The 25858-nt window shown below is 32.4% G+C and overlaps 1 protein-coding gene across 4 annotated transcripts in view; it reads left to right on the plus strand.

Annotated features, from left to right (window-relative positions):
- The first annotated feature begins 12875 nt into the window (after positions 1-12875).
- LOC143230520 (patatin-like phospholipase domain-containing protein 2) overlaps positions 12876-25858 on the plus strand; it is a 211467-nt gene continuing 198484 nt past the window's right edge. For 2 of the 4 annotated variants that reach the window (XM_076464351.1, XM_076464431.1), the window contains exons 1-2: positions 13248-13304; positions 14128-14336. Coding sequence is in view for 1 of the 4 variants with exons in the window: in XM_076464274.1 (XP_076320389.1) it covers positions 14177-14336 (160 nt within the window). In the remaining 3 variants the exon portion in view is untranslated. Of the gene's footprint in view, positions 13305-14127; positions 14337-14472; positions 14497-25858 lie in introns of those variants that run through there. The other 2 variants (XM_076464274.1, XM_076464593.1) reach the window with 2 other exon arrangements.

The raw sequence follows: 25858 nt of genomic DNA on the forward strand, positions 1-25858 counted from the left end.
ATGGAACCTTGTATGGGATCCTCTTTCTGCCACTGTTTTCCTTTCTCCTTTCCTGATAACCAGTCTGTTGTGGTGGCTTCACAAAGCCGTATGTCAGTGAGTGTGCAACGTCCAGATGTCTATCTATCCATGGATGCTTCCTTTTAGGGATAGAGTCTTGGGTCGATCACCACAAAGCTTTGGGCTGTTGGTTTGCAGATGAACTCGTTTTGCATATCAACATTTTTCAACTTTTGGCAGTTCGTTGGACATTATCTCATTTCCTTTCTCTTGTCTGTCATTGTCTGGTGATTGTTTATTCCAACAATTCCAAAGTTGAGGCTTATATTCACCATCAGGGGTACACCTAGTCCAGAGAAGTTTGTTTTTAGACCTTGGATCTGGATCTAGATACGTCACATCTGTCTTCTCGTATATCACGTGATGGATACTTTCAGTCTAGTAGTACGTCATTTTTCACATCCAGTCCAATTCTATTCCATGGAGTGGTCATTAGTTTCGATCATTTTCAACGAAATTTGCCTCATGTCGGGTTCTCTTTTAATTTGGAATTGAAAAATCCTTGTCCTACAGTCTGCTAATTCTGTTCAAATTGTGATCAATCAACTCATAAAATCGTACATAATTAAGAGCTTTTGCCATTGTGTAACTGACAATCTGTACCACTATATCTATTGCTTTTGGCATCTCCTCTAGAAGGATTTGCACATAGAACGCCTTCTATTAGATTATGCTATGAAATGACGTTGCATCATATTCCATACTTTTTGAAATGGAGAAACAAAACCTTTTTTTTGCACACTTCAAACAAATAATAATTAAATTTGTTTTTAGCTACATAACATTTAATGTAGAGTCAACCATATAATACCAGCCATTAAGTAATGTTTTGTTCTGTCACTAATGTAGTCAACCATATAATACCAGCCATTAAGTAATGTTTTGTTCTGTCACTAATGTAGTCAACCATATAATACCAGCCATTAAGTAATGTTTTGTTCTGTCACTAATGTAGAGTCAACCATATAATACCAGCCATTAAGTAATGTTTTGTTCTGTCACTAATGTAGTCAACCATATAATACCAGCCATTAAGTAATGTTTTGTTCTGTCACTAATGTAGAGTCAACCATATAATACCAGCCATTAAGTAATGTTTTGTTCTGTCACCAATGTTCTTTTCACCTCGTTGATGTTTTTATTTTCTTCATTCATTTATTTTTGAACACCAATTCTATCACTTCCTTCACACTTGGTGTAACCGTCTACACGCCCCTGTAGCTTCTTTGATCTTTTATTTTATTAGATTTATTTTTTAATTTGATTCGTCTTTAAATAATAGGTCTCTTTCATTTAAGTTATCTTGTAACTTCTTATCATGGTCTTTTTCATTCAATTTTCTTCTGTTTTCTTTCTGTTCGCAGTATTTAGTTTTTATTTTCGTTTTGCTTCTGTGTCCCTTTCTTCTTGTTCTTCTTTTGCTTTTCTGTCTAATTCGTCCTCACATCTCCTGTTCTTTTCTTCCAGTTTCCTTCCTTTTCTATTTCTTTACCCCTAAGAGTTTGCCATCAGCTTCAAGTAATGCAATACTTCCATTTTATTGTTTAAATTTTTACTTTATTTCCGCTAAAATAAGTGAATAATTTATTTAACTCTCGGTTTTGAAATCATTGATTGAAATTTAAGTGGTGAACTATATTTCATCATCAGATATAATTCTATAAGTTTTAATGACCATTCATACCTATAGTTCGTCGTTTCTTAAAAACAAAATTATGTGAAAATCATTCTGAATGAATGAATGGGCTACATCAATTGACAGTACTATTGTACACATATTTAAACAACTCTACTACATCAATAGACAGTACTATTAGACACATTTAAACAACTCGGCTACATTAATAGACAGTACTATTAGACATATTTAAACAACTCGGCTACATCAAAAGACAGTACTATTGTACATATATTTAAACAACTCTACTACATCAAAAGACAGTACTATTGTACATAAACTATTGACACAGAAGATATGAAGGATGAATTAACTGAACTAAACATAAACTATTGACACAGAAGATATGAAGGATGAATTAACTGAACTAAACATAAACTATTAACACAGAAGATATGAAGGATGAATTAACTGAACTAAACATAAACTATTGACACAGAAGATATGAAGGATGAATTAACTGAACTAAACATAAACTATTGACACAGAAGATATGAAGGATGAATTAACTGAACTAAACATTAACTATTGACACAGAAGATATGAAGGATGAATTAACTGAACTAAACATAAACTATTGACACAGAAGATATGAAGGATGAATTAACTGAACTAAACATAAACTATTGACACAGAAGATATGAAGGATGAATTAACTGAACTAAACATTAACTATTGACACAGAAGATATGAAGGATGAATTTACTGAACTAAACATTAAGTATTGACACAGAAGATATGAAGGATGAATTAACTGAACTAAACATAAACTATTGACACAGAAGATATGAAGGATGAATTAACTGAACTAAACATAAACTATTGACACAGAAGATATGAAGGATGAATTAACTGAACTAAACATAAACTATTAACACAGAAGATATGAAGGATGAATTAACTGAACTAAACATAAACTATTGACACAGAAGATATTAAGGATGAATTAACTGAACTACACATAAACTATTGACACAGAAGATATGAAGGATGAATTAACTGAACTAAACATTAACTATTGACACAGAAGATATGAAGGATGAATTAACTGAACTAAACATAAACTACTGACACAGAAGATATGAAGGATGAATTAACTGAACTAAACATAAACTATTGACACAGAAGATATGAAGGATGAATTAACTGAACTAAACATTAACTATTGACACAGAAGATATGAAGGATGAATTAACTGAACTAAACATAAACTATTGACACAGAAGATATGAAGGATGAATTAACTGAACTAAACATGAACTATTGACACAGAAGATATGAAGGATGAATTAACTGAACTAAACATAAACTATTAACACAGAAGATATAAAGGATGAATTAACTGAACTAAACATAAACTATTAACACAGAAGATATAAAGGATGAATTAACTGAACTTAACATAAACTATTGACACAGAAGATATGAAGGATGAATTAACTGAACTAAACATAAACTATTGACACAGAAGATATGAAGGATGAATTAACTGAACTAAACATAAACTACTGACACAGAAGATATGAAGGATGAATTAACTGAACTAAACATAAACTATTAACACAGAAGATATGAAGGATGAATTAACTGAACTAAACATTAAACACGTTTCAGTTGAACGAATACTTTCTAAAATAACCAAAAAACCAACTAATCTAATTAAAGTAGTTACGAAAAATACCCAAGAAATAACCCAGCCAATAAATAATGGTATCACAAATACACAGTAGAAGAAACCAAAACACCATCAGTGGTTGTAACACAGTGCCACCAATGCCAAAGGTTTGGACATGAAGCAGCAGCATGCCAAGCAACTGCGCGCTGTGTCGGCTGTGGAGAAAATCATCATATAATACAGTGCACCAAACTAAACCCCAAACCTAAATGCTGTACTTGTGGGGAAGAACACACTGCAAACTATAAAGGATACCAAAAATATTAATCAATTAAGGCACACTTATACGAACTTAAAAATCCAAACATGAACAAGCCACAAACAAACAAAATCCAAGAACAATCCAAAGAAACTGCTATTCAAACACCAGAAAACACAAACCCACAAACAAACCCGTATGCTGCAGTGGTCAAGAAAACATTATTCATGAAGGAAAAACCATCAACAAGTAATGAAGACTTACCTAAAACAACTGAAGACACACACAAAACCACACCTACGAATATTGAAAACACACTAACCAATGTCATTACTTCCAACTTCTCTAAAATATTCACAGAATACACAAATACCAATAACGAAAACAGTCTAACAGACATAATCATTTAAATAATTACGAAAAACATTTAAAAATACCTACCACAAATGTTAACATACATCATGAACTCTGTTAAACATGGATAAATTTACAGTACTACATATCAATATCCAGGGTGCTATTGCTTCCAACACCTCTCCCCATTAAACTTGTACATCTGATCTTTAAGATAAAATTAAATTTAAAATAATAATAAAATAGTGCTATAATTAAAACAGCCACCTACGTTCTAGACTTTAAAAAATAAATAAAAAATAAAAAAAATGAAAGTAAAATATAAGTGGACCTGAAAGGACCAGATTTAAAGATATGTTATGACTTCAGTATTAATCAGTCCATTCCAACTTAGTATTGGAAGGAGGTAGAGGTCTTGTGTACCTGACCCTCCTGGGTATACAAATATATATACCCAAACAGTTATAGATAGATAGATAGATCCACTTATAGATAGATTTGGAATATTGCCCAATAAGGCTAATCACTCACTAGCCAGTTAACTTCATGTTTTTTGTCGTTTTCTGTTGTTGCTAACTAATTTTCTGCACTTCACTTTTCCTTTCTACTTTACTTTAGTCCTTGCTTTTGCTTAATCGCCTATATTTATTCATTGACCACTGAGACCTCGAACTTTCTGTAAAGTATGCAAATTGCACTGATTTAACAATGCTCAGGGAAATGAGAAAATTACTTATGATTCGAGTAACTTGAAGTCAACAATATTAATAAAGTCTTAATAACAATGTAATTGCAAACACAGTGTCCATTTTTACTGAGTTACTTAACCAAACATGTCATAAATATCGCCTTTAAAATGACTAACTTTTAATTATTTTGTTTTGAAAACTTAACTGATTTTTAAATATTATCTAACAAGAGAAATTAAATAACAAAAGTTATACTAAACTGTCCTGTATATCCAATGGTAAGACTCTCTTCGAGAAAAATGTTTATAATATACACAATGTTTACACTATATACAATGTTTACAATGTATACAATGTTTACACTATATACAACGTTTACATTATATACAATGTTTACAATATATATATACAAAGACCGTTCTTATCCGAAACCTTCTTTACCCCAGCATTTACGGTTCATTCGTCAGTCACTTATCACACAGAGCTTCTGATAGGGTTTCAACTTAATAGCATCCTTGTCTTCATATTGATCTTTTATTGCTTATGTTCTATCTTTCCTGATATATCTGTATACTGGCACAGCTGTTCCTCTTTCTTTTATTTTGCAAATCAGTTTTTCAATAATGTTAACTTCCTTATGCATCTCATCTCCATTCAGTCACCGTCTTCACATTTTGCTTCTACAGTAGCTACATCTGTGGCTTAATAGCTGCAACAGTTAAATATTTTTCCTTCTTCAACAAATTACACTATGTAACAAAATTTTTACTTTTTCTTGTTCCTGGGCAGAAAGTGTTATTTCCCAATTGCTTACGCCTAAAGTAAATAGAAAAGACTTATTTTTCTCTTCTAGCTTTGCTTTTGTGACCTGGGTAATGAAATTTTCAAATTTACCTATTTTCCGGAACATTCCAGGTAGATTCAGTGCTGAGTAGCTGATAAAGAATTTTCAAGAACCGTCTCTTCCCCTGGCTCATTTGGTGCACCTTAAAGAGGAATACAACAGCGTCAAGACCTTGCTAGAAACCTTGAAGTATGATGAGTATGGCTGGGAGGTTATTGGAGACTTCAAAATGATGGCATTCCTGATGGGTCTCCAAGGAGGCTTTACCAAGTTTCCTTGTTATCTATGCCTTTGGGACAGCAGGGACACTGCAGCACACTACAACAGGAAACACTGGCCGCAATGGACCAAGTTCTCTGTGGGGAGGCACAATGTTAAGTGTGAGTCACTAGTGGACCTCCAAAAGGTGTTGTTCCCACCATTTCTCATAAAATTGGGTCTTATGAAACAATTTGTTACATCTCTTGATAAGGTGTCTGCAACCGTCAAATACCTTCGAGACTTTTTCTCTAAGCTGTCTGAAGGTCAAAGTTGGTGTCTTGGTTGGACCACAAGTAAAGAAGATCCTGGAGTGTACAGAATTCCCCAAGATCAGTAGGAAAGGAAAAAAGCTTGGGGCAGCTTTGTCGCATTAGTTTGGGGTTTCTTGAGCAATCACAAGGCCGAAAATTATGTGGAACTGGTTGAGGCTCTGGTAAAGAACTACAGCAAAATGGGCTGCAGGATGTCCTTGAGAGTCCATATCCTTGACGCTCATCTTGATAAATTCAAAGGGAACATGGGAGCATACTCAGAGGAGCAAGGCGAGCGCTTCCACCAAGATATACTGGACTTTTGATGCCGCTACCAAGGAGCGTTTAACGAAAACATCATGGGAGACTATATTTGGGGGCTAATACATGAAAGTGATTTACATTAAATTCACAAATCTAAAAAAAAAAAATACTCACTTTTAAATATTTTTGTTATTTTTGTATAACTTTAGTATAAATATATGTAAATCTTGATTCATATGTTGTTTTATTCAGACTTTATGTAAATGAAAATCTGCAAGTTTGCCCATTTTTATATAGAAAATAGGTAAATTTCTAAATTTCATTATCCAGGTCACAAAAGCAAAGTTTGAAGGGAATAATGGCCATTTTCTGTACTTTTACAACATAAGCAATTAAGAAATAACACGTACTATCCAAGAACAAAAGTTGTGCTACATTGTGTTATCATTCACTTCTACTTTGTACTATTTTCTGTTGGTAATTTTCTGTACTTCAAAATGTCCTTTCCAGTGCAATTTAATTTTAATTTTAACTGTTGGTAACTGAACTATAACCTTCTGATCGACCTTGAAATGTCGATCTTTAGTCTTCTTGTTATAGAAATACTTCTTACTATTTTTGATAGGTTATGCTTTCCCACTAGAACTGCTTTGATAGGTTTAGCTTTCCTACTAGAACTGCTTTGATAGGTTTACCTTTCCCACTAGAACTGCTTTGACAGGTTTAGCTTTCCCACTAGAACTGCTTTGGTAGGCCCAGATCATTATTCCTGTTGGTCCTCTGCTTCGTCAGTCTTTACTTTTTAAATTTTGTATTGTGCTTGAATTTATCTTGGGCACTGTTCTGACGTATCTGTAAAATAAGGCCTTTCTTCATGCTTCCTTCAGTGTCTTTCAACCAACATTCAGGATGTAACTTTTTGAAACTTTAAGAAGCTTAATATCTTACTTGTTCTTTTTCGCTTTAGCTGTTGTAGCGATTGCAGATTCTTCACTCATCTTATTTCTGTCTGGTTTTCCAAATTTTACTACATTTTATGTTTCCAAACACCAATTGGTGTATTAGTGTCTTGACACACATGACGTGAATGTTTCCTACAAAATATGGAGTAACCAGCTTCATTTTTGCCATGGGCATCTTTCTCACTGTCTTAGCAATTAACACAGACAAGTACATATCATCTATCATCTGGTTATCAGATACTAGACTAGTTCTCACTAAAGTATCACTGCACCAAATGTATCATAGGGCTTTCATTTCCTGTACTCAACATAGCCTACATATAGTGACATACTATGACTTGTTGGCTTCTATTGATATTTTTAATATGCTCCCATCACTACTGGAACTGTTGATCCCTTGGACAACTTCAGTTGTCCATCAGCCATGAACTGATCAGTAACACAAATAGCACTTTCTTCTCGTGGCGAATCTGACACGTTTTCTTGATTCTGTTTCTTCTGGCACTAGTAACCATCGTGACAGTAATTTTTTTTTCCTTTTCCTTACCACAGCTATCTTTGTAAGCAGTTCCAGCTGCTTTATGGTAAGGTTTTTGCTGTTGATTTTTAGCAATAGACTTGTACTTCTTTGCAATGTGCTCCATTTTATAACAAATATAGCATCTCTGACATCATGCCTGCATTACTTGTAGGCCTTTTCCTGTGAGAAATGGGTTTAGGCCCAATTGTCTTTGTTTCATTTCTGACTTTGGACAAATTTTTCATATCTCTAGGAACTCATCCATTATATTTTTCTTTTCATCAAATTTAGGCAGCTTGGGTCAGTTGAAAGTGAGCCATTATCATTCTTGTGCCCTTTGTCTTTCTGTTGGGATAACAATGAAAATTTGTGCTATTATTCTCTCTATCTCCAGTCTCTCATTTTTCTTTTCTCAATTTGTATTCTTATTCTCTCTATTTGCAGTTTTACTTTCTCTCTCTCTCTCCTTTTATTTTACTCAACTTGTACTATTATTCTTGCTCTCTTTATTTCTATCCTTATTTTATTTTTCTTCCTCTATTCTCTGTCTATCCTTCTGTCTTTTCTGTTACTTCTATTCTATCTCTCCACTTCTTCTTGTTGTTTAAAATCTATCATTGTTTGCTATCTTTTAATCAAATATGCTTGCCTCTCTCAATTCAGTTATCAATCTGCCATAGTTGTACAACGTACTTGTAATTCCTACACTATTTTCTTAAGCATATAGCAATACATATATAGTCCTACTTATTTTCACTGTCCTTCACACCTTCTTCTATCGACATTTACCATCACCAAGACTTTCAGAGTTTGGAACATGAGTGACATGACAATTGTTCCATATCACGTGTTTGTGACGTGATGATGATAAATTGGAACAATAAACGTACAGCATACACGTGTTTTAAAATAATATATACAAACTAAGTCATATGTATGTACACTACAGGGCATTACAGTCGTATCTCAAACCCTAAGTAATCCTCTTTTCGTGGCAAAAGTACAGTTAGGCTGATTTAATCATTTTAAAATCCAAATGACAAGAAAAACTTTTTTTTCTACTCTTATCACAATATTATTAGTGAATAATTCACTTAAGTTACTCTGTGGGATACCACAGTTACTCTATTAATTGTCTCTTTTTCGTCAAAGTCCATATGTTACTAAAATATTAGATTCGGTATTATTAAAACATTAACTCCATCATAGATATAGTTTGGAGGAACTAAACAAAATAATCACTTAGCTAGCTAAAAAAATGGAGTAAATCCATCACAAGAAAATACATGAGGAACTTGAAAGAACATATTGCAAGAAACTATAGATCAGAACCAATAGAAAACAAGAATTCATATAAGATAAGGAAAAGAAATAACTGGAAATTGTGGGAAATACGGCTATCATAGCTTAGACTGTAACAGCTTTTATTCAGTCAAGGAGACAGTCAGATCAGAGTTAATGAGACACATAGACAACAGTCGAAGTTCAGCTGGAAATACAAGTTCATTATTTAACAAAAGTACGTGTATGTTTATTGAATGAAAACATTAATTTAAACTACTTCTACAATTACAACTATTCGTCCTGTTTCTTTATTAAATATGAAGAATTGCCTCTAGAGATGAGGAAAGAAATAGTAATGATGCAAAAAGTAAGCAAACACAAAGCTCCATAAAAAGGGAATTTGGAAGTTGTCTTCTCTGTAGGAAGTTTCTCTGTGCTTATCTTAATTAAGTAACTTACAATGAAGGAAATTGCATTTTAAGAATGAAGTTCCTCTAAAGAGATGGATATAATGTCAGGCTAGCTTCAAGTGGCTTCATAGTTTATCACAATAAAATTCCTATGTACTAAATAGCCTTTACTATACCGAAGGTTGAACATCTAGTGGTAGCAGGCAACACTGATCATTGTACTACCAAGAAATGAGATACTCATATCACGAGTTAATAACAATAATCCTTTATCTAATGACTGAGGCACAGTGGAACCAAATACTATAGTGTATCATGAGGGAATGATCTTTGGAAAAACTCTCCTGGATGTGAAGGATAAATATATACATTATTTTACTCAGAAAATACTTAGCAGAGAGGACAACCTCCAACGTTAAGTAGGTATTCAGAAAAGAGGAAATTGAAACTGAAAGTTGTCTAATTTGATTGTCCTTAGAAGTGTATTGGTGAGAGAATGGTCAAGTGGTCAACTTCTGTGATGGATTTACTATAATATATCTTCCGTAATGTCGGTGTTTGTTTAAATTACATCTATATTGAGAAATGTACGTAACTTATACTCTTAAACCTGTATTACGATATTCTATTCACTAAAGTTGTAGCAAATTGTCGAATGTAAAATTCAGCAATATGTACTTACGAAAACACTGCTGTATTGTCAAGATTACTGTGTAAACTGAAGTTTCGAGAAACTCTTCTAACACCTATAAATACAAAGAAAATGATACGCCAAAAGACAGTTTGCTATAGTCAGGATGTTATAAACAGTGGTAGCTATAACTGTGGTTCATATAATTATTATTGATTGGGAACTTCAGATATCTGAGCGGAACATTTAAAGATTTCGAATATTACAAACCATTAAACGTCAGCTGATAAACACCTAACATTAGTATTTTTACGAAAACATTATATAACTTCAGCGGTGAAAAACTTGACGTGTGACCTGTGAAGAAAAGAGAATACAGAGCTAGCTAGCTCCCTGTTAAGTGAGTTGTACCTACCTACATCAATCCAAAATTAACTTGGTCATCGTGAACCGTCGATAAGATAAAAAGGAAGTTCCAGACAAGAAAGAAGACTCTGTTTTATTTGTAAGTCAAAAATGTATGTAGATAGATCATTGTTTGTAATAACAGTTATTGTAAATTGTGTTATCGTTTGTATATTAAAGTTTACTTGTATTAAGAAAGAGAAATGTCTTGTTGACAAGTATACTAAACATAGCAACATTTATTTAACTTCTAAATTTAAATTATCATTTTACTCAGTTTCAGGCTATTTGAGATTATAATATTTAACACTTCAAATCTGTTAACAGAAATTGTACATGCAGAGCAACCTGGAGTTCCTGGTAAGACTGTTTTCAGAGAATGGTCAAGAATGGAGCCTTCAGTGGATTCAGCCAATCATCTACCCAGAAAAGAGAACCCCAGAAACTATACTGACAGTGATAACAATGGACCATCCCATCCTTACTGCCAGTGATAACAGTGGACCATCCCATTCTTACTGCCAGTGATAACAGTGAACCATCCCATCCTTACTGCCAGTGATAACAGTGGACCATCCCATCCTTATGCAATAAGCGTTGGAAATGAAAAGCGACAAAAATACTTGGTGAACAGTGAATTTAATATAGTGTTTTATATGCACATAATGTTAAGATGAAACATATTATATATAACAATTGTGGATTAAATATAAAGTGTTCCCTGAAGCATCTTTACGTTCGTTAGCAAGTGAGTTGTTTCAAGAGTAAAGTTTGTGAAAAAAATTACTTCAAGACTGAATTCACTCCTTCAGTGACTTTTGTGAAGTATTTAGATCTATGTCAGTTTTCGTACTGTTGAATTACTTTGAAAAAGTAATTTGATTTTGTTTACAATACTGAGATACTGAGGGAACCTTTGAGTATAATAAGTAATGTAAGTAATATAAGTAATGTAATATAAGACTACAAATATTCACAACGCTTAACTTTAAACTTGTATAAACGTTAAAAGAGGAAATAAAATAATTTGTTATTATTACGTAAACGTACCCAGTGGTCAGCAAGAAGTCTGAAGGCTAATAATAGAAAAAAAAATCTGGTTTTGAAACCCATGATGGACATAGAACAGATAACAATGCCCCAATGGTCAGCAATAAGTCTGAAGGCTAATAATGGAAAAAATCTGGTTTTGAAACCCATGATGGACACAGAACAGATAACAATGCCCCCAATGGTCAGCAAGAAGTCTGAAGGCTAATAATGGAAAAAATCTGGTTTTGAAACCCATGATGGACACAGAACAGATAACAATGCCTCCAATGGTCAGCAATAAGTCTGAAGGCTAATAATGGAAAAAATCTGGTTTTGAAACCCATGATGGACACAGAACAGATAACAATGTCCCCAATGGTCAGCAAGAAGTCTGAAGGCTAATAATGGAAAAAATCTAGTTTTGAAACCCATGATGGACACAGAACAGATAACTAATTGTGTAGCCTTGCACTTAACCCAGAAACATGAAGAATAAAAAAGCACAAATAACACTTGGTCTGGACGTTATATTAAATTTAAAAAAAACCTCTAACGAAACAACAATATTCTACTAATAACTCTACAGCTATATCATCTTTACAATCTCTCTTGGATTGTACAATGAAAACCTAATATTATATTGTTTAGAATTTTATAGATATTTTGGGCCTATCTTTACACCATACACTCTGTGGCAAACAAACAAGTTACAGAAAACAACAATATAGATTAAAATATTTAAAAATAAATAGTTTTTTATTAGCATTATTACTATATTCCATACTGTATACCTGGCTAGGGGGTTAGGGTGCTCGACTCGCGGGTTCAAATCTCCGTTACATCAAACATGCTCGTTCTTTCAGCCGTGAGGACGTTATAATGTTACGGTCAATCCCACTATTCGTTGGTAAAAGAGTAGCCCAAGAGTTGGCGGCAAGTGGTGATGACTAGCTGCCTTCTCTCTAGTCTTACACTGAAAACTACCGATGGCTGGTGTAGATGTCACTCGTAGTTTAGCGCGAAATTAAAAAACCAATCAAAACCTGTACAGAGATTTAATGTTGTCAATAATTTGTACACAGTAATCTACACACGTTCATTATCAAAACTCTCTATAGCCAAAAATAAATAAATAAAAACTTCTAAATAACAACATTGAAATAAGAAAGAAAAACAGAATATAAAGGTATAGTGAAAGAACTTTCAAAATAACATGTGTATTAGTACGAATTCCGTCCAAAACTACACTGTATCACAGAGGTAAGTGTATTATATCTGTACTTTATACTCATTTTTTCATGTTCAGTTATCAGTGAAATGAACCGACGAGTTTAACTACTGTTGGTCTATAAACACACGGCCTGGCATGGCCAAGCGCGTAAGGCGTGCGACTCGTAATCCGAGGGTCGCGGGTTCGCGCCCGCGTCGCGCTAAACATGCTCGTCCTCCCAGCCGTGGGGGTGTATAATGTGACGGTCAATCCCACTATTCGTTGGTAAAAGAGTAGCCCAAGAGTTGGCGGTGGGTGGTGATGACTAGCTGCCTTCCCTCTAGTCTTACACTGCAAAATTAGGGATGGCTAGCACAGATAGCCCTCGAGTAGCTTTGTGCGAAATTCCAAAACAACGATAAACACACTGCGTCACTGATTAGCACCAATGACAAAAGAGAGGCGTGTTCACATGCTATACTGTTTATGCGTGGAACGCATGGCTGAGGCACCAGAACAGAAAAGTGCACCAGTAGTAGTACAATCTTATAGGAGAAAAGTAAAACCGAAAGTTGGTAAGTTTAGAATAACATTGAATTTATTGTTTCTTTATGTTGTTCGCTTTTAACATAATAAATCGTATATATGACTAAATTCGCAGTATTTATACTTGCTTGTAGAACGTATTTTTAGGAAGCGGTGTTAATAACGTAGTATTTATAAATACGTAGATCCATGATTTTCATTTTGTCACACGTTACCGCGGTTTGTTTACAAACTTGATTAATTTTATCAAAATTACTAAGGATAACATATTTTGCAATATTATGGCCCAGTTGCAAATGTAATAAATAAGTAGTTATTCGAGTTCAGGTAATATATAATGGTTAACAAATAGTAGATGGCACTTTTTATAACTGTTTTGCCGTTGTTACTTTACTCTGGTTACGTTTCGTTACTAGTATTAACAGAGCAGTAACACTAGCTTCTCGAGTAGATAACATTAGGCTATATTGTTTTTTTCTAATATATCAATTAAATACAAATATATAAGCATAACCTCAGTTTTACTTTAGCGTTATTATATCTATTATTAATAGGGTATATGTCTTGTGTTTGTACCTGCTGAGAAGCACTATTCGCGTAACAGCCAGATGATGAAGGAGTACATAGCTAGCGACATTAGTACATTGTAGTATATGTATAATATTTGTCATTCTTCGTAGACAAATGTCTGCTACCATTACCTGTTCTAGTATTATTTAAGCAGGGAATTGTTCATTTAATTGTTTTCATGTTGTACGTTCTGGTAGCATATTTTATTTTTAATGGATTGTGTTTTGCTATAAAGCTCAGAACTTAAGTATTGTGACATGTTTTTTTTTTTCCCTTCTGCAGGTTAAAAAAGACTGCAGGTTTAAAGATCCATCGAGAAAGTGTTTGCGTTATGAACCTGTCTTTTGCTGGTTGTGGTTTTTTAGGTTTATATCATGTTGGTGTTGCTAGCTGCTTTAAAGAATATGCCCCACAAGTTCTGGTTGACAAGATTGCTGGAGCATCTGCAGGAGCACTGGCAGCCTGCTGTTTAATATGCAACGCTCCTTTAGGTATGTTCTTCGTTCTGTTTAGTATGTAACGTTCCTTTAGGTATGTTCTTCGTGCTGTTTAATATGCAACGTTCCTTTAGGTATGTTCTTCGTGCTGTTTAATATGCAACGTTCCTTTAGGTATGTTGTTCGTGCTGTTTAATATGCAACGTTCCTTTAGGTATGTTTTTCGTACTGTTTAGTATGTAACGACCCTTTAGGTATGTTCTTCGTACTGTTTAATATGTAACGTCCCTTTAGGTATGTTCTTCGTGCTGTTTAGTATGTAACTTTCCTTTAGGTATGTTCTTCGTGCTGTTTAGTATGTAACGTTCCTTTAGGTATTTTCTTCGTGCTGTTATTCAATATATACCTATTCCACAGACAGGTTCCTAATATACAATAACAGCTATAAATAATTATAACACACACGTTATCCAAGTTTTTAATTCCCCGCCTAATGTAACCTCTACTATCTATATGGAAAGAGATGTATGGTAAATATATATATTGTAAATTTCATTTTCCTTTTTATTGGGGTGTCTTTAACATTTAAAGCTTGGCAAGATGTTGTTATTAATGTTCAGTAAATAAACGTTTCAAAAAATATAAGATTTAAATCAGAGTTTTTAGTTTTTTTCTCACTGTAACCTTGCTTTACAAAATAAACACTTTTTTTTTTTTTTACTTTGGATATTTGCCAAGAGACTGACCAGAAGAAAATGTAAACAACATATTTGTTATAATATACGTGCATGCAAATGTACAATGTAAGGCGATATGTGAATAACACTACATTTCAAGTATTTGTTATTGAATTAACATATCGTGACTTTACATTTGTAAAGTGAACGCTATCAAAGATACTCAGACTGTTTAACTTAAACCTTAGTAATTTATAGTTACAATATTTCCTGATTCCTCCTTTCCATCACTTCATTCAAGTATAAACACACAAAAATAATTAATTCATATTGTATTTCATAACGTAGTTTTATTGAATCTATCCGAGTTATTACACAAGATGAAAATTAGAGTAAACCATCGTGTACTACAACCGAGGTGGCTGGCTGTCCTGGATATTACACATGATGAACAGAACTCTCTCATAAGTCACATGTGTGCATTCACTGCTGTCGAGTCTCTTACGTAAGGGTAAAAATAAACTGTTAATATAAATATGGTCCCTAGTGTGAATGGTGTGATCGAGATAATTAATAACAGTAAATATTCCTTTAGTGCAGATATTACGTAAATTGTATTCTTGTAGACATACAATAATTGAAGCACTCCTGAGTACAGAACAATAGAAACAACGTACATTAGAAGAGGCCTTCTTTGATTTGCTTTCTCTTGTTTCATTGTTTACTGATTGAGAGATGACGTGTGTTTGTTTTTATTATCGCTAAGACTGGAAATGTACTAATGAGGTCATATCATGGAACGTATAACACTAACTTCAGTGTTGTACTTGACTGCTCCTTGTGGAGTTAGCAATGTTTGTTCCTACCGTCCGAAATTTTGAGTCAGTACGTTTACAAACGAAAAGCTTTTAAATTGCTCAATTACTTTATACTGAGTATCTCTTTTAACAACTATGTTAATCATTCAGTAAAAGTTTTTCAACGTTAAAGGTTATCTGTTAATATTTGAGCAAATTATAAATTTCTAAACATTTTGCTCACTAATTCTTCTTCTGATTATGTATTTACCAACATGTTATTGAACATTTTCCTCACTAATTCTTCTTCTGATTATATATTTACCAACATGTTATTGAACATTTTACTCACTAATTCTTCTTCTGATTATGTATTTACCAACATGTTATTGAACATTTTCCTCACTAATTTTTTCTTCTGATTATGTATTTACCAACATGTTATTGAATATTTTACTCACTAATTCTTCTTCTGATTATGTATTTACCAACATGTTATTGAACATTTTACTCACTAATTCTTCTTCTGATTATGTATTTACCAACATGTTATTGAACATTTTACTCACTAATTCTTCTTCTGATTATGTATTTACCAACATGTTATTGAACATTTTCCTCACTAAATTTTCTTCTGATTATGTATTTACCAACATGTTATTGAACATTTTACTCACTAATTTTTCTTCTGATTATGTATTTACCAACATGTTATTGAACATTTTCCTCACTGATTCTTCTTCTGATTATGTATTTACCAACATGTTATTGAACATTTTACTCACTAATTTTTCTTCTGATTATGTATTTACCAACATGTTATTGAACATTTTCCTCACTAATTTTTTCTTCTGATTATGTATTTACCAACATGTTATTGAACATTTTACTCACTAATTCTTCTTCTGATTATGTATTTACCAACATGTTATTGAACATTTTCCTCACTGATTCTTCTTCTGATTATGTATTTACCAACATGTTATTGAACATTTTACTCACTAATTCTTCTTCTGATTATGTATTTACCAACATGTTATTGAACATTTTACTCACTAATTTTTCTTCTGATTATGTATCTACCAACATGTTATTGAACATTTTACTCACTAATTTTTCTTCTGATTATGTATTTACCAACATGTTATTGAATATTTTACTCACTAATTTTTCTTCTGATTATGTATTTACCATCATGTTATTGAACATTTTCCTCACTGATTCTTCTTCTGATTATGTATTTACCAACATGTTATTGAACATTTTACTCACTAATTCTTCTTCTGATTATGTATTTACCAACATGTTATTGAACATTTTACTCACTAATTCTTCTTCTGATTATGTATTTACCAACATGTTATTGAACATTTTCCTCACTGATTCTTCTTCTGATTATGTATTTACCAACATGTTATTGAACATTTTACTCACTAATTCTTCTTCTGATTATGTATTTACCAACATGTTATTGAACATTTTACTCACTAATTTTTCTTCTGATTATGTATTTACCAACATGTTATTGAACATTTTACTCACTAATTTTTCTTCTGATTATGTATTTACCAATATGTTATTGTTACTGAAGTATAAACTGATGTTTACTTAATGTTTCTCTGATTGTGTCTAATCAATAACATTCCTGTTTTCTGAAGATTTTGTTGACGTAGAGAAGTTTTGTATGTACTGAAAAAATAAATCGAATTAACTTTGAAGTTTTCAGATACACCTATAAAATAACATTTTGTGGCTTAGAATTGTTATTTACATATTTCTGAAGCGTAAAATGTAATACATTTATAGCTTTCAATATAGACACGTACTTAACATGTAGATAAAGTTCAGTCTGAATAAAGTTTCTTGCAAATTTTAATATGTTAAACGAGAACTTGTTAAGAATCAAGATATTCAACACATGCCTCTTTTCACCACTGAAAGTGAGTTTAAAATGTCTATATTTTGAATTGCGTATCATATAAATCTTACATTTTCTCACAATTTTTTCGATCAAACGCCACAGATCTTACCTCGTTAGAATGGTCTTTGTCCGAGGAGTTTGGATTACATATTGTTTTTTCAAATCAGAATTACCTTACCGGTTTTTCATTTTTATTTTTGCTTAGTCCAACTTTCCAATGGAATGAGTATGGTACAAGATAACACAATGAGTATGGTACAAAATAACACAATGAGTATGGTACAAGATAACACAATGAGTATGGTGCAAAATAACACAATGAGTATGGTACAAAATAACACAATGAGTATGGTGCAAGATAACACAATGAGTATGGTACAAAATAACACAATGAGTATGGTACAAGATAACACAATGAGTATGGTGCAAAATAACACAATGAGTATGGTACAAAATAACACAATGAGTATGGTACAAGATAACACAATGAGTATGGTGCAAAATAACACAATGAGTATGGTACAAAATAACACAATGAGTATGGTACAAGATAACACAATGAGTATGGTACAAAATAACACAATGAGTATGGTACAAGATAACACAATGAGTATGGTACAAAATAACACAATGAGTATGGTACAAAATAACACAATGAGTATGGTACAAGATAACACAATGCTGTTATCATCATTTCAGCTTTTATTTTACATTTTTATTCGCAATGTATTTCACACAAACAACACTTAATCTAAAAGAAAATAAACATTACGTTAAATACTACTTCTATGGGCTTTTTTGATTTATATAAGTTTAAAATACACAAGCGTAGTTTGCTCAAAACCATATGCTGATCTCTTTGTGAATACGTATTCAGACGTTTCTGTACATACAGCTAAGTTTACCTTCATTACAACTTTATATTTACTTTACTTTGCAGTAATTTAGCTTCAGTTAGTTTCACAGACTGTTATAAACTTTGGCTTCAGTTAATTTCACATACTGTTATAAACTTTAGCTTCAGTTAGTTTCACAGATTGTTATAAACTTTAGTTTCACAGACTGTTATAAACTTTAACTTCAGTTAGTTTCACAGACTGCTATAAACTTTAGCTTAAGTTAGTTTCACAGACTGTTATAAACTTTAGTTTCACAGACTATTATAAACTTTAGCTTCAGTTAGTTTCACAAACTGTTATAAACTTTAGTTTCAGTTAGTTTCACGGACTGTTATAAACTTTAGCTTCAGTTAGTTTCACAAACTGTTATAAACTTTAGTTTTAGTTAGTTTCACGGACTGTTATAAACTTTAGCTTCAGTTAGTTTCACAGACTGTTATAAACTTTAGCTTCAGTTAGTTTCACAAACTTATAAACTTTAGTTTCAGTTAGTTTCACGGACTATTATAAACTTTAGCTTCAGCTAGTTTCACGGACTGTTATAAACTTTAGCTTCACTTAGTTTCACAGACTGTTATAAACTTTAGCTTCAGTTAGTTTCACAGACTGTTATAAACTTTAGCTTCAGTTAGTTTCACAAACTTATAAACTTCAGTTTCAGTTAGTTTCACGGACTGTTATAAACTTTAGCTTCAGCTAGTTTCACGGACTGTTATAAACTTTAGCTTCACTTAGTTTCACAGACTGTTATAAACTTTAGCTTCAGTTAGTTTCACAGACTGTTATAAACTTTAGTTTCAGTTAGTTTCACGGACTGTTATAAACTTTAGCTTCAGTTAGTTTCACAGACTGTTATAAACTTTAGCTTCGGTTAGTTTCACAAACTTATAAACTTTAGCTTCAGTTAGTTTCACAGACTGTTATAAACTTTAGCTTCAGTTAGTTTCACAAACTGTTATAAACTTTGGTTTCAGTTAGTTTCCGGACTGTTATAAACTTTAGTTTCAGTTAGTTTCACAGACTGTTATAAACTTAAACTTCAGTTAGTTTCACGGACTGTTATAAACTTTAGTTTCACAGACTATTATAAACTTTAGCTTCAGTTAGTTTCACAAACTGTTATAAACTTTAGTTTCAGTTAGTTTCACGGACTGTTATAAACTTTAGCTTCAGTTAGTTTCACAAACTGTTATAAACTTTAGTTTCAGTTAGTTTCACGGACTGTTATAAACTTTAGCTTCAGTTAGTTTCACAGACTGTTATAAACTTTAGCTTCAGTTAGTTTCAGAAACTTATAAACTTTAGTTTCAGTTAGTTTCACGGTCTATTATAAACTTTAGCTTCAGCTAGTTTCACGGACTGTTATAAACTTTAGCTTTACTTAGTTTCACAGACTGTTATAAACTTCAGTTTCAGTTAGTTTCACGGACTGTTATAAACTTTAGCTTCAGCTAGTTTCACGGACTGTTATAAACTTTAGCTTCACTTAGTTTCACAGACTGTTATAAACTTTAGCTTCAGTTAGTTTCACAGACTGTTATAAACTTTAGCTTCAGTTAGTTTCACAAACTTATAAACTTCAGTTTCAGTTAGTTTCACGGACTGTTATAAACTTCAGTTTCAGTTAGTTTCACAAACTTATAAACTTCAGTTTCAGTTAGTTTCACGGACTGTTATAAACTTTAGCTTCAGCTAGTTTCACGGACTGTTATAAACTTTAGCTTCACTTAGTTTCACAGACTGTTATAAACTTTAGCTTCAGTTAGTTTCACAGACTGTTATAAACTTTAGTTTCAGTTAGTTTCACGGACTGTTATAAACTTTAGCTTCAGTTAGTTTCACAGACTGTTATAAACTTTAGCTTCGGTTAGTTTCACAAACTTATAAACTTTAGCTTCGGTTAGTTTCACAAACTTATAAACTTTAGCTTCAGTTAGTTTCACAGACTGTTATAAACTTTGGCTTCAGTTAGTTTCACAAACTTATAAACTTTAGTTTCAGTTAGTTTCACGGACTATTATAAACTTTAGCTTCAGCTAGTTTCACGGACTGTTATAAACTTTAGCTTCACTTAGTTTCACAGACTGTTATAAACTTTAGCTTCAGTTAGTTTCACAGACTGTTAAACTTTAGCTTCAGTTAGTTTCACAAACTTATAAACTTCAGTTTCAGTTAGTTTCACGGACTGTTATAAACTTTAGCTTCACTTAGTTTCACAGACTGTTATAAACTTTAGCTTCAGTTAGTTTCACAAACTTATAAACTTTAGTTTCAGTTAGTTTCACGGTCTATTATAAACTTTAGTTTCAGTTAGTTTCACGGACTATTATAAACTTTAGCTTCAGCTAGTTTCACGGACTGTTATAAACTTTAGCTTCACTTAGTTTCACAGACTGTTATAAACTTTAGCTTCAGTTAGTTTCACAGACTGTTATAAACTTTAGCTTCAGTTAGTTTCACAAACTGTTATAAACTTTAGCTTCAGTTAGTTTCACAAACTTATAAACTTCAGTTTCAGTTAGTTTCACGGACTGTTATAAACTTTAGCTTCACTTAGTTTCACAGACTGTTATAAACTTTAGCTTCAGTTAGTTTCACAAACTTATAAACTTTAGTTTCAGTTAGTTTCACGGTCTATTATAAACTTTAGTTTCAGTTAGTTTCACGGACTATTATAAACTTTAGCTTCAGCTAGTTTCACGGACTGTTATAAACTTTAGCTTCACTTAGTTTCACAGACTGTTATAAACTTTAGCTTCAGTTAGTTTCACAAACTTATAAACTTCAGTTTCAGTTAGTTTGACGGACTGTTATAAACTTTAGCTTCAGCTAGTTTCACGGACTGTTATAAACTTTAGCTTCACTTAGTTTCACAGACTGTTATAAACTTTAGCTTCAGTTAGTTTCACAGACTGTTATAAACTTTAGTTTCACAGACTGTTATAAACTTTAGCTTCAGTTCGTTTCACAGACTGTTATAAACTTTAGTTTCAGTTAGTTTCACGGACTGTTATAAACTTTAGCTTCACTTAGTTTCACAGACTGTTATAAACTTTAGCTTCAGTTAGTTTCACAAACTTATAAAGATTAGTTTCAGTTAGTTTGACGGACTGTTATAAACTTTAGCTTCAGATAGTTTCACGGACTGTTATAAACTTTAGCTTCGGTTAGTTTCACAAACTTATAAACTTTAGCTTCAGTTAGTTTCACGGACTGTTATAAACTTTAGCTTCAGTTAGTTTCACAGACTGTTATAAACTTTAGCTTCAGTTAGTTTCACAGACTGTTATAAACTTTAGTTTCACAGACTGTTATAAACTTTAGTTTCAGTTAGTTTCACGGACTGTTATAAACTTTAGCTTCAGTTAGTTTCACAGACTGTTATAAACTTTAGCTTCAGTTCGTTTCACAGACTGTTATAAACTTTAGCTTCAGTTAGTTTCACAAACTTATAAAGATTAGTTTCAGTTAGTTTGACGGACTGTTATAAACTTTAGCTTCAGATAGTTTCACGGACTGTTATAAACTTTAGCTTCGGTTAGTTTCACAAACTTATAAACTTTAGCTTCAGTTAGTTTCACAAACTTATAAACTTTAGCTTCAGTTAGTTTCACAGACTGTTATAAACTTTAGCTTCAGTTAGTTTCACAAACTGTTATAAACTTTAGTTTCACAGACTGTTATAAACTTTAGCTTCAGTTCGTTTCACAGACTGTTATAAACTTTAGCTTCAGTTCGTTTCACAGACTGTTATAAACTTTAGCTTCAGTTAGTTTCACAGACTGTTATAAACTTTAGCTTCAGTTCGTTTCACAAACTTATAAACTTTAGTTTCAGTTAGTTTGACGGACTGTTATAAACTTTAGCTTCAAATAGTTTTACGGACTGTTATAAACTTTAGCTTCAGATAGTTTCACGGACTGTTATAAACTTTAACTTCAGTTAGTTTTACAGAGTGTTATAAACTTTAGCTTCAGTTAGTTTCACAGACTGTTATAAACTTTAGCTTCAGTTAGTTTGACAGACTGTTATAAACTTTAGTTTGACAGACTGTTATAAACTTTAGTTTCACAGACTGTTATAAAGTTTAGTTTCACAGACTGTTATAAAGTTTAGTTTCACAAACTGTTATAAACATATTTTTTCTACGGGTTTAATTCTTCTATTCGTAAATGTTTTTTTATTTCAGTTCATAAAACTGTGTCATATACCGAACACTCATAACATATTCATACTTTGTGTAATATTAAAAGCACCATTACTTTACTTTATTATTTACTTTACTCTCATTTTAATAAATTATTACTTACGTATAGTTTTAGTGAATCAACTTGCGTCTACGTGAGTTTATTTGCTGAGTGCGTAAATTTTTGTTTTCGAATGGACCACGATCTATTCCTTCAGCACATAATGTGTAGAATATATTATAGATTAAATGTTGCGCATTAAAATAACAGAATATGAAAAAGCGAACGACATGAAAATTACTTCAAATGTTTTCTTGGCACATAAAACAATATTTTGCTTCTGGCATCTTTCATAATTTTTTATATTTGTATTCTTTGAGTTTTCTTACTTCAGAGCTTTGTTTTGTCCAGTGCACATCCTAGATTAAAAACCTTATCAGTATCAGCTGGATATCACTGACCTTTAAACTGTAAGAAAAAGAGTATGTCGATACGACAGTACTCTTGTACTCAAATACACTGAGGACGTAGTGCTTTAGGCTTTTGTTATCTTATGTTTGACATATCGCGAATAATGACACTATTTGTGTGTTTGAAATAACATAGATGTGTAGTTATTATGATTCATATCACATACATGTGCGGTTGTTATAATTTAAATCATACTGATGTGCGGTTGTTGTCACTCAAATATATAGGGGTGTGATTGTTATTGTTGAAATTATATCAACAAATTTGATATAATTATGCAAATAACATAGATGTGTGGTTGTTACAATTCAAATAACATAGATGTATGGTTGTTACAATTCAAATAATAGAGATGTATGGTTGTTACAATTCAAATAATAGAGATGTATGGTTGCTCTAATACAAATCGTTTAAATGTGTGACTCTTTTAGATTTTGTTTAGTTTTGAATTTCGCACAAAGCTACACCAGGGCTATGTGCCCTAGCCATCCCTAATTTAGCAGTGATAGAGGGAAGACAGCTGGTCGTTACTAACCATTGTCAACTCTTTTACCAACAAATAGTGGGATGGACCGCACATTATAACGCTCCAACGATTAAAGGGGCGAGAATGTTTTGTGGGGAAGGGGATTCGAACCTGCGACCCTGGGATTGCGATTAAATACTCTCACCATATGGCCATTCCGGGTTGACTCTTTTGGAAGTGGTTTTGTTGGTGGTCCTGTGTGACTTTTCGGGAGCTCTCCTTTCGGATGAATTACTTAAAATGTTAAATAAAAAGATTATCAAAAACATGCTTAGAGCAGCACGTGGGCCTTTCGGACGTAAAATAGAGTTGTCAGGATAAGGGTAAATTACACGGATTTCACTTAACTAGTCAGGTAATAAGCTGTCTGCAGGATCTTTATTGTTGTTCGTTAAATATGGTTTAAACTGAACTTCTATGCGATGATGGGTCTGGGAATAAACAAATAGATAGACAATGAAGAGTTGTCAAATAGGAACAAGTTAAATAATCAAGTTGACAGCCGGAAATAACAAAGAATAGTATTTACATGATAATAAACGTGTAACATGAGTTTGTCATCATCAGATATATTGTTATCAAAGTGCGGACCTTATCATCAGAACTGGAGTTAATAATAGTTTCGAAGATAGGCCTGTCAGATTTATAAATAGACATAACAGGTTGACGAAAAAGTTTAATTGTTTATTGTTCTAATGTTAATAAAAACAGATTAGTTCAGGGCTTTAGTTGAAATGAAAGACATAATGAATATTACCAACATCAGGAGAGTATTGGAAATACAGATTATTTTGACTTTCCTTATTATAAGCTATTTAACAGTTGTATGTTAGAAATTAATGGTTAGAAATTCTTTATAGAAGAGATGAACTTTCAGGACTAAAGACATTCTTTATATAACGGAAAACTGTTAAGGTTGAAGACATTTGTTATATATGGGATTGATTGTTAGGGTTGAAGACATTTGTTATATATAGGATTGACTGTTAGGGTTGAAGACATTTGTTATATATGGGATTGACTGTTAAGGTTGAAGACATTTGTTATATATGGGATTGACTGTTAGGGTTGAAGACATTTGTTATATATGGGATTGACTGTTAGGGTTGAAGACATTTGTTATATATGGGATTGACTGTTAAGGTTGAAGACATTTGTTATATATGGGATTGACTGTTAAGGTTGAAGACATTTGTTATATATGGGATTGACTGTTAAGGTTGAAGACATTTGTTATATATGGGATTGACTGTTAGGGTTGATGACGTAATTTGTATAACGAATGAACTTTTCAAGACATTATTCGTATAAAAGATGATCTGTTATGATTGGAGCCATTTTTCTTTTATATAATGGAACTATTAGAACTGAAGACATTTATCATATAAGAAATGAGCTGTTCGAGATGAAAACACTACTCGTATAAGAGATTAAATGTTAATATTGAAGACATTTTTATATGAGAAGAAAAACATTAGAACTGAAGATATTTATTATATGAGAAATACGTTGCTTGGATGGAGGACATTCTTTATATCAAAGACGAAACCTTAGAATTGAATATTATTATAAAATGGATGGGCTGTTAGATTTGAAGACATTTCTTATAAAAGACATGAATCGTTAGAATTGAACATTTTTTGTGTAAGAGATGAATGATTATCATTCAACGTTTTTATATTAGGAATGAATCGTTAAACTCGGATTTTTTTCATATCACAGATGGACTGGCAGAATTGACGACATACAAAAATGGAGGTCAAAAGGTTAACTCAATATTGATTGAAATCATTAGTTTAATGGGTCAAAATATTTAGAATTTATAACATTTGTAGACCGCCTGATCATATAGATGAAATTAATGAGGAACTGTACAGTGAGAGTGTTGTTACTAATTATGAAAAACTAATTGTAGTCATAGTTACTGGGACTGTATGGAGTTAGATATTGGTGTGAGTAGTCATGGTTACTGGGACTGTATGGAGTTAGATATTGGTGTGAGTAGTCATAGTTACTGGGACTGTATGGAGTTACATATTGGTGTGAGTAGTCATGGTTACTGGGACTGTATGGAGTTACATATTGGTGTGAGTAGTCA

Source organism: Tachypleus tridentatus, chromosome 1 (genome assembly GCF_004210375.1).
Source record: "Tachypleus tridentatus isolate NWPU-2018 chromosome 1, ASM421037v1, whole genome shotgun sequence".
NCBI classification, from domain to species: domain Eukaryota; kingdom Metazoa; phylum Arthropoda; class Merostomata; order Xiphosura; family Limulidae; genus Tachypleus; species Tachypleus tridentatus.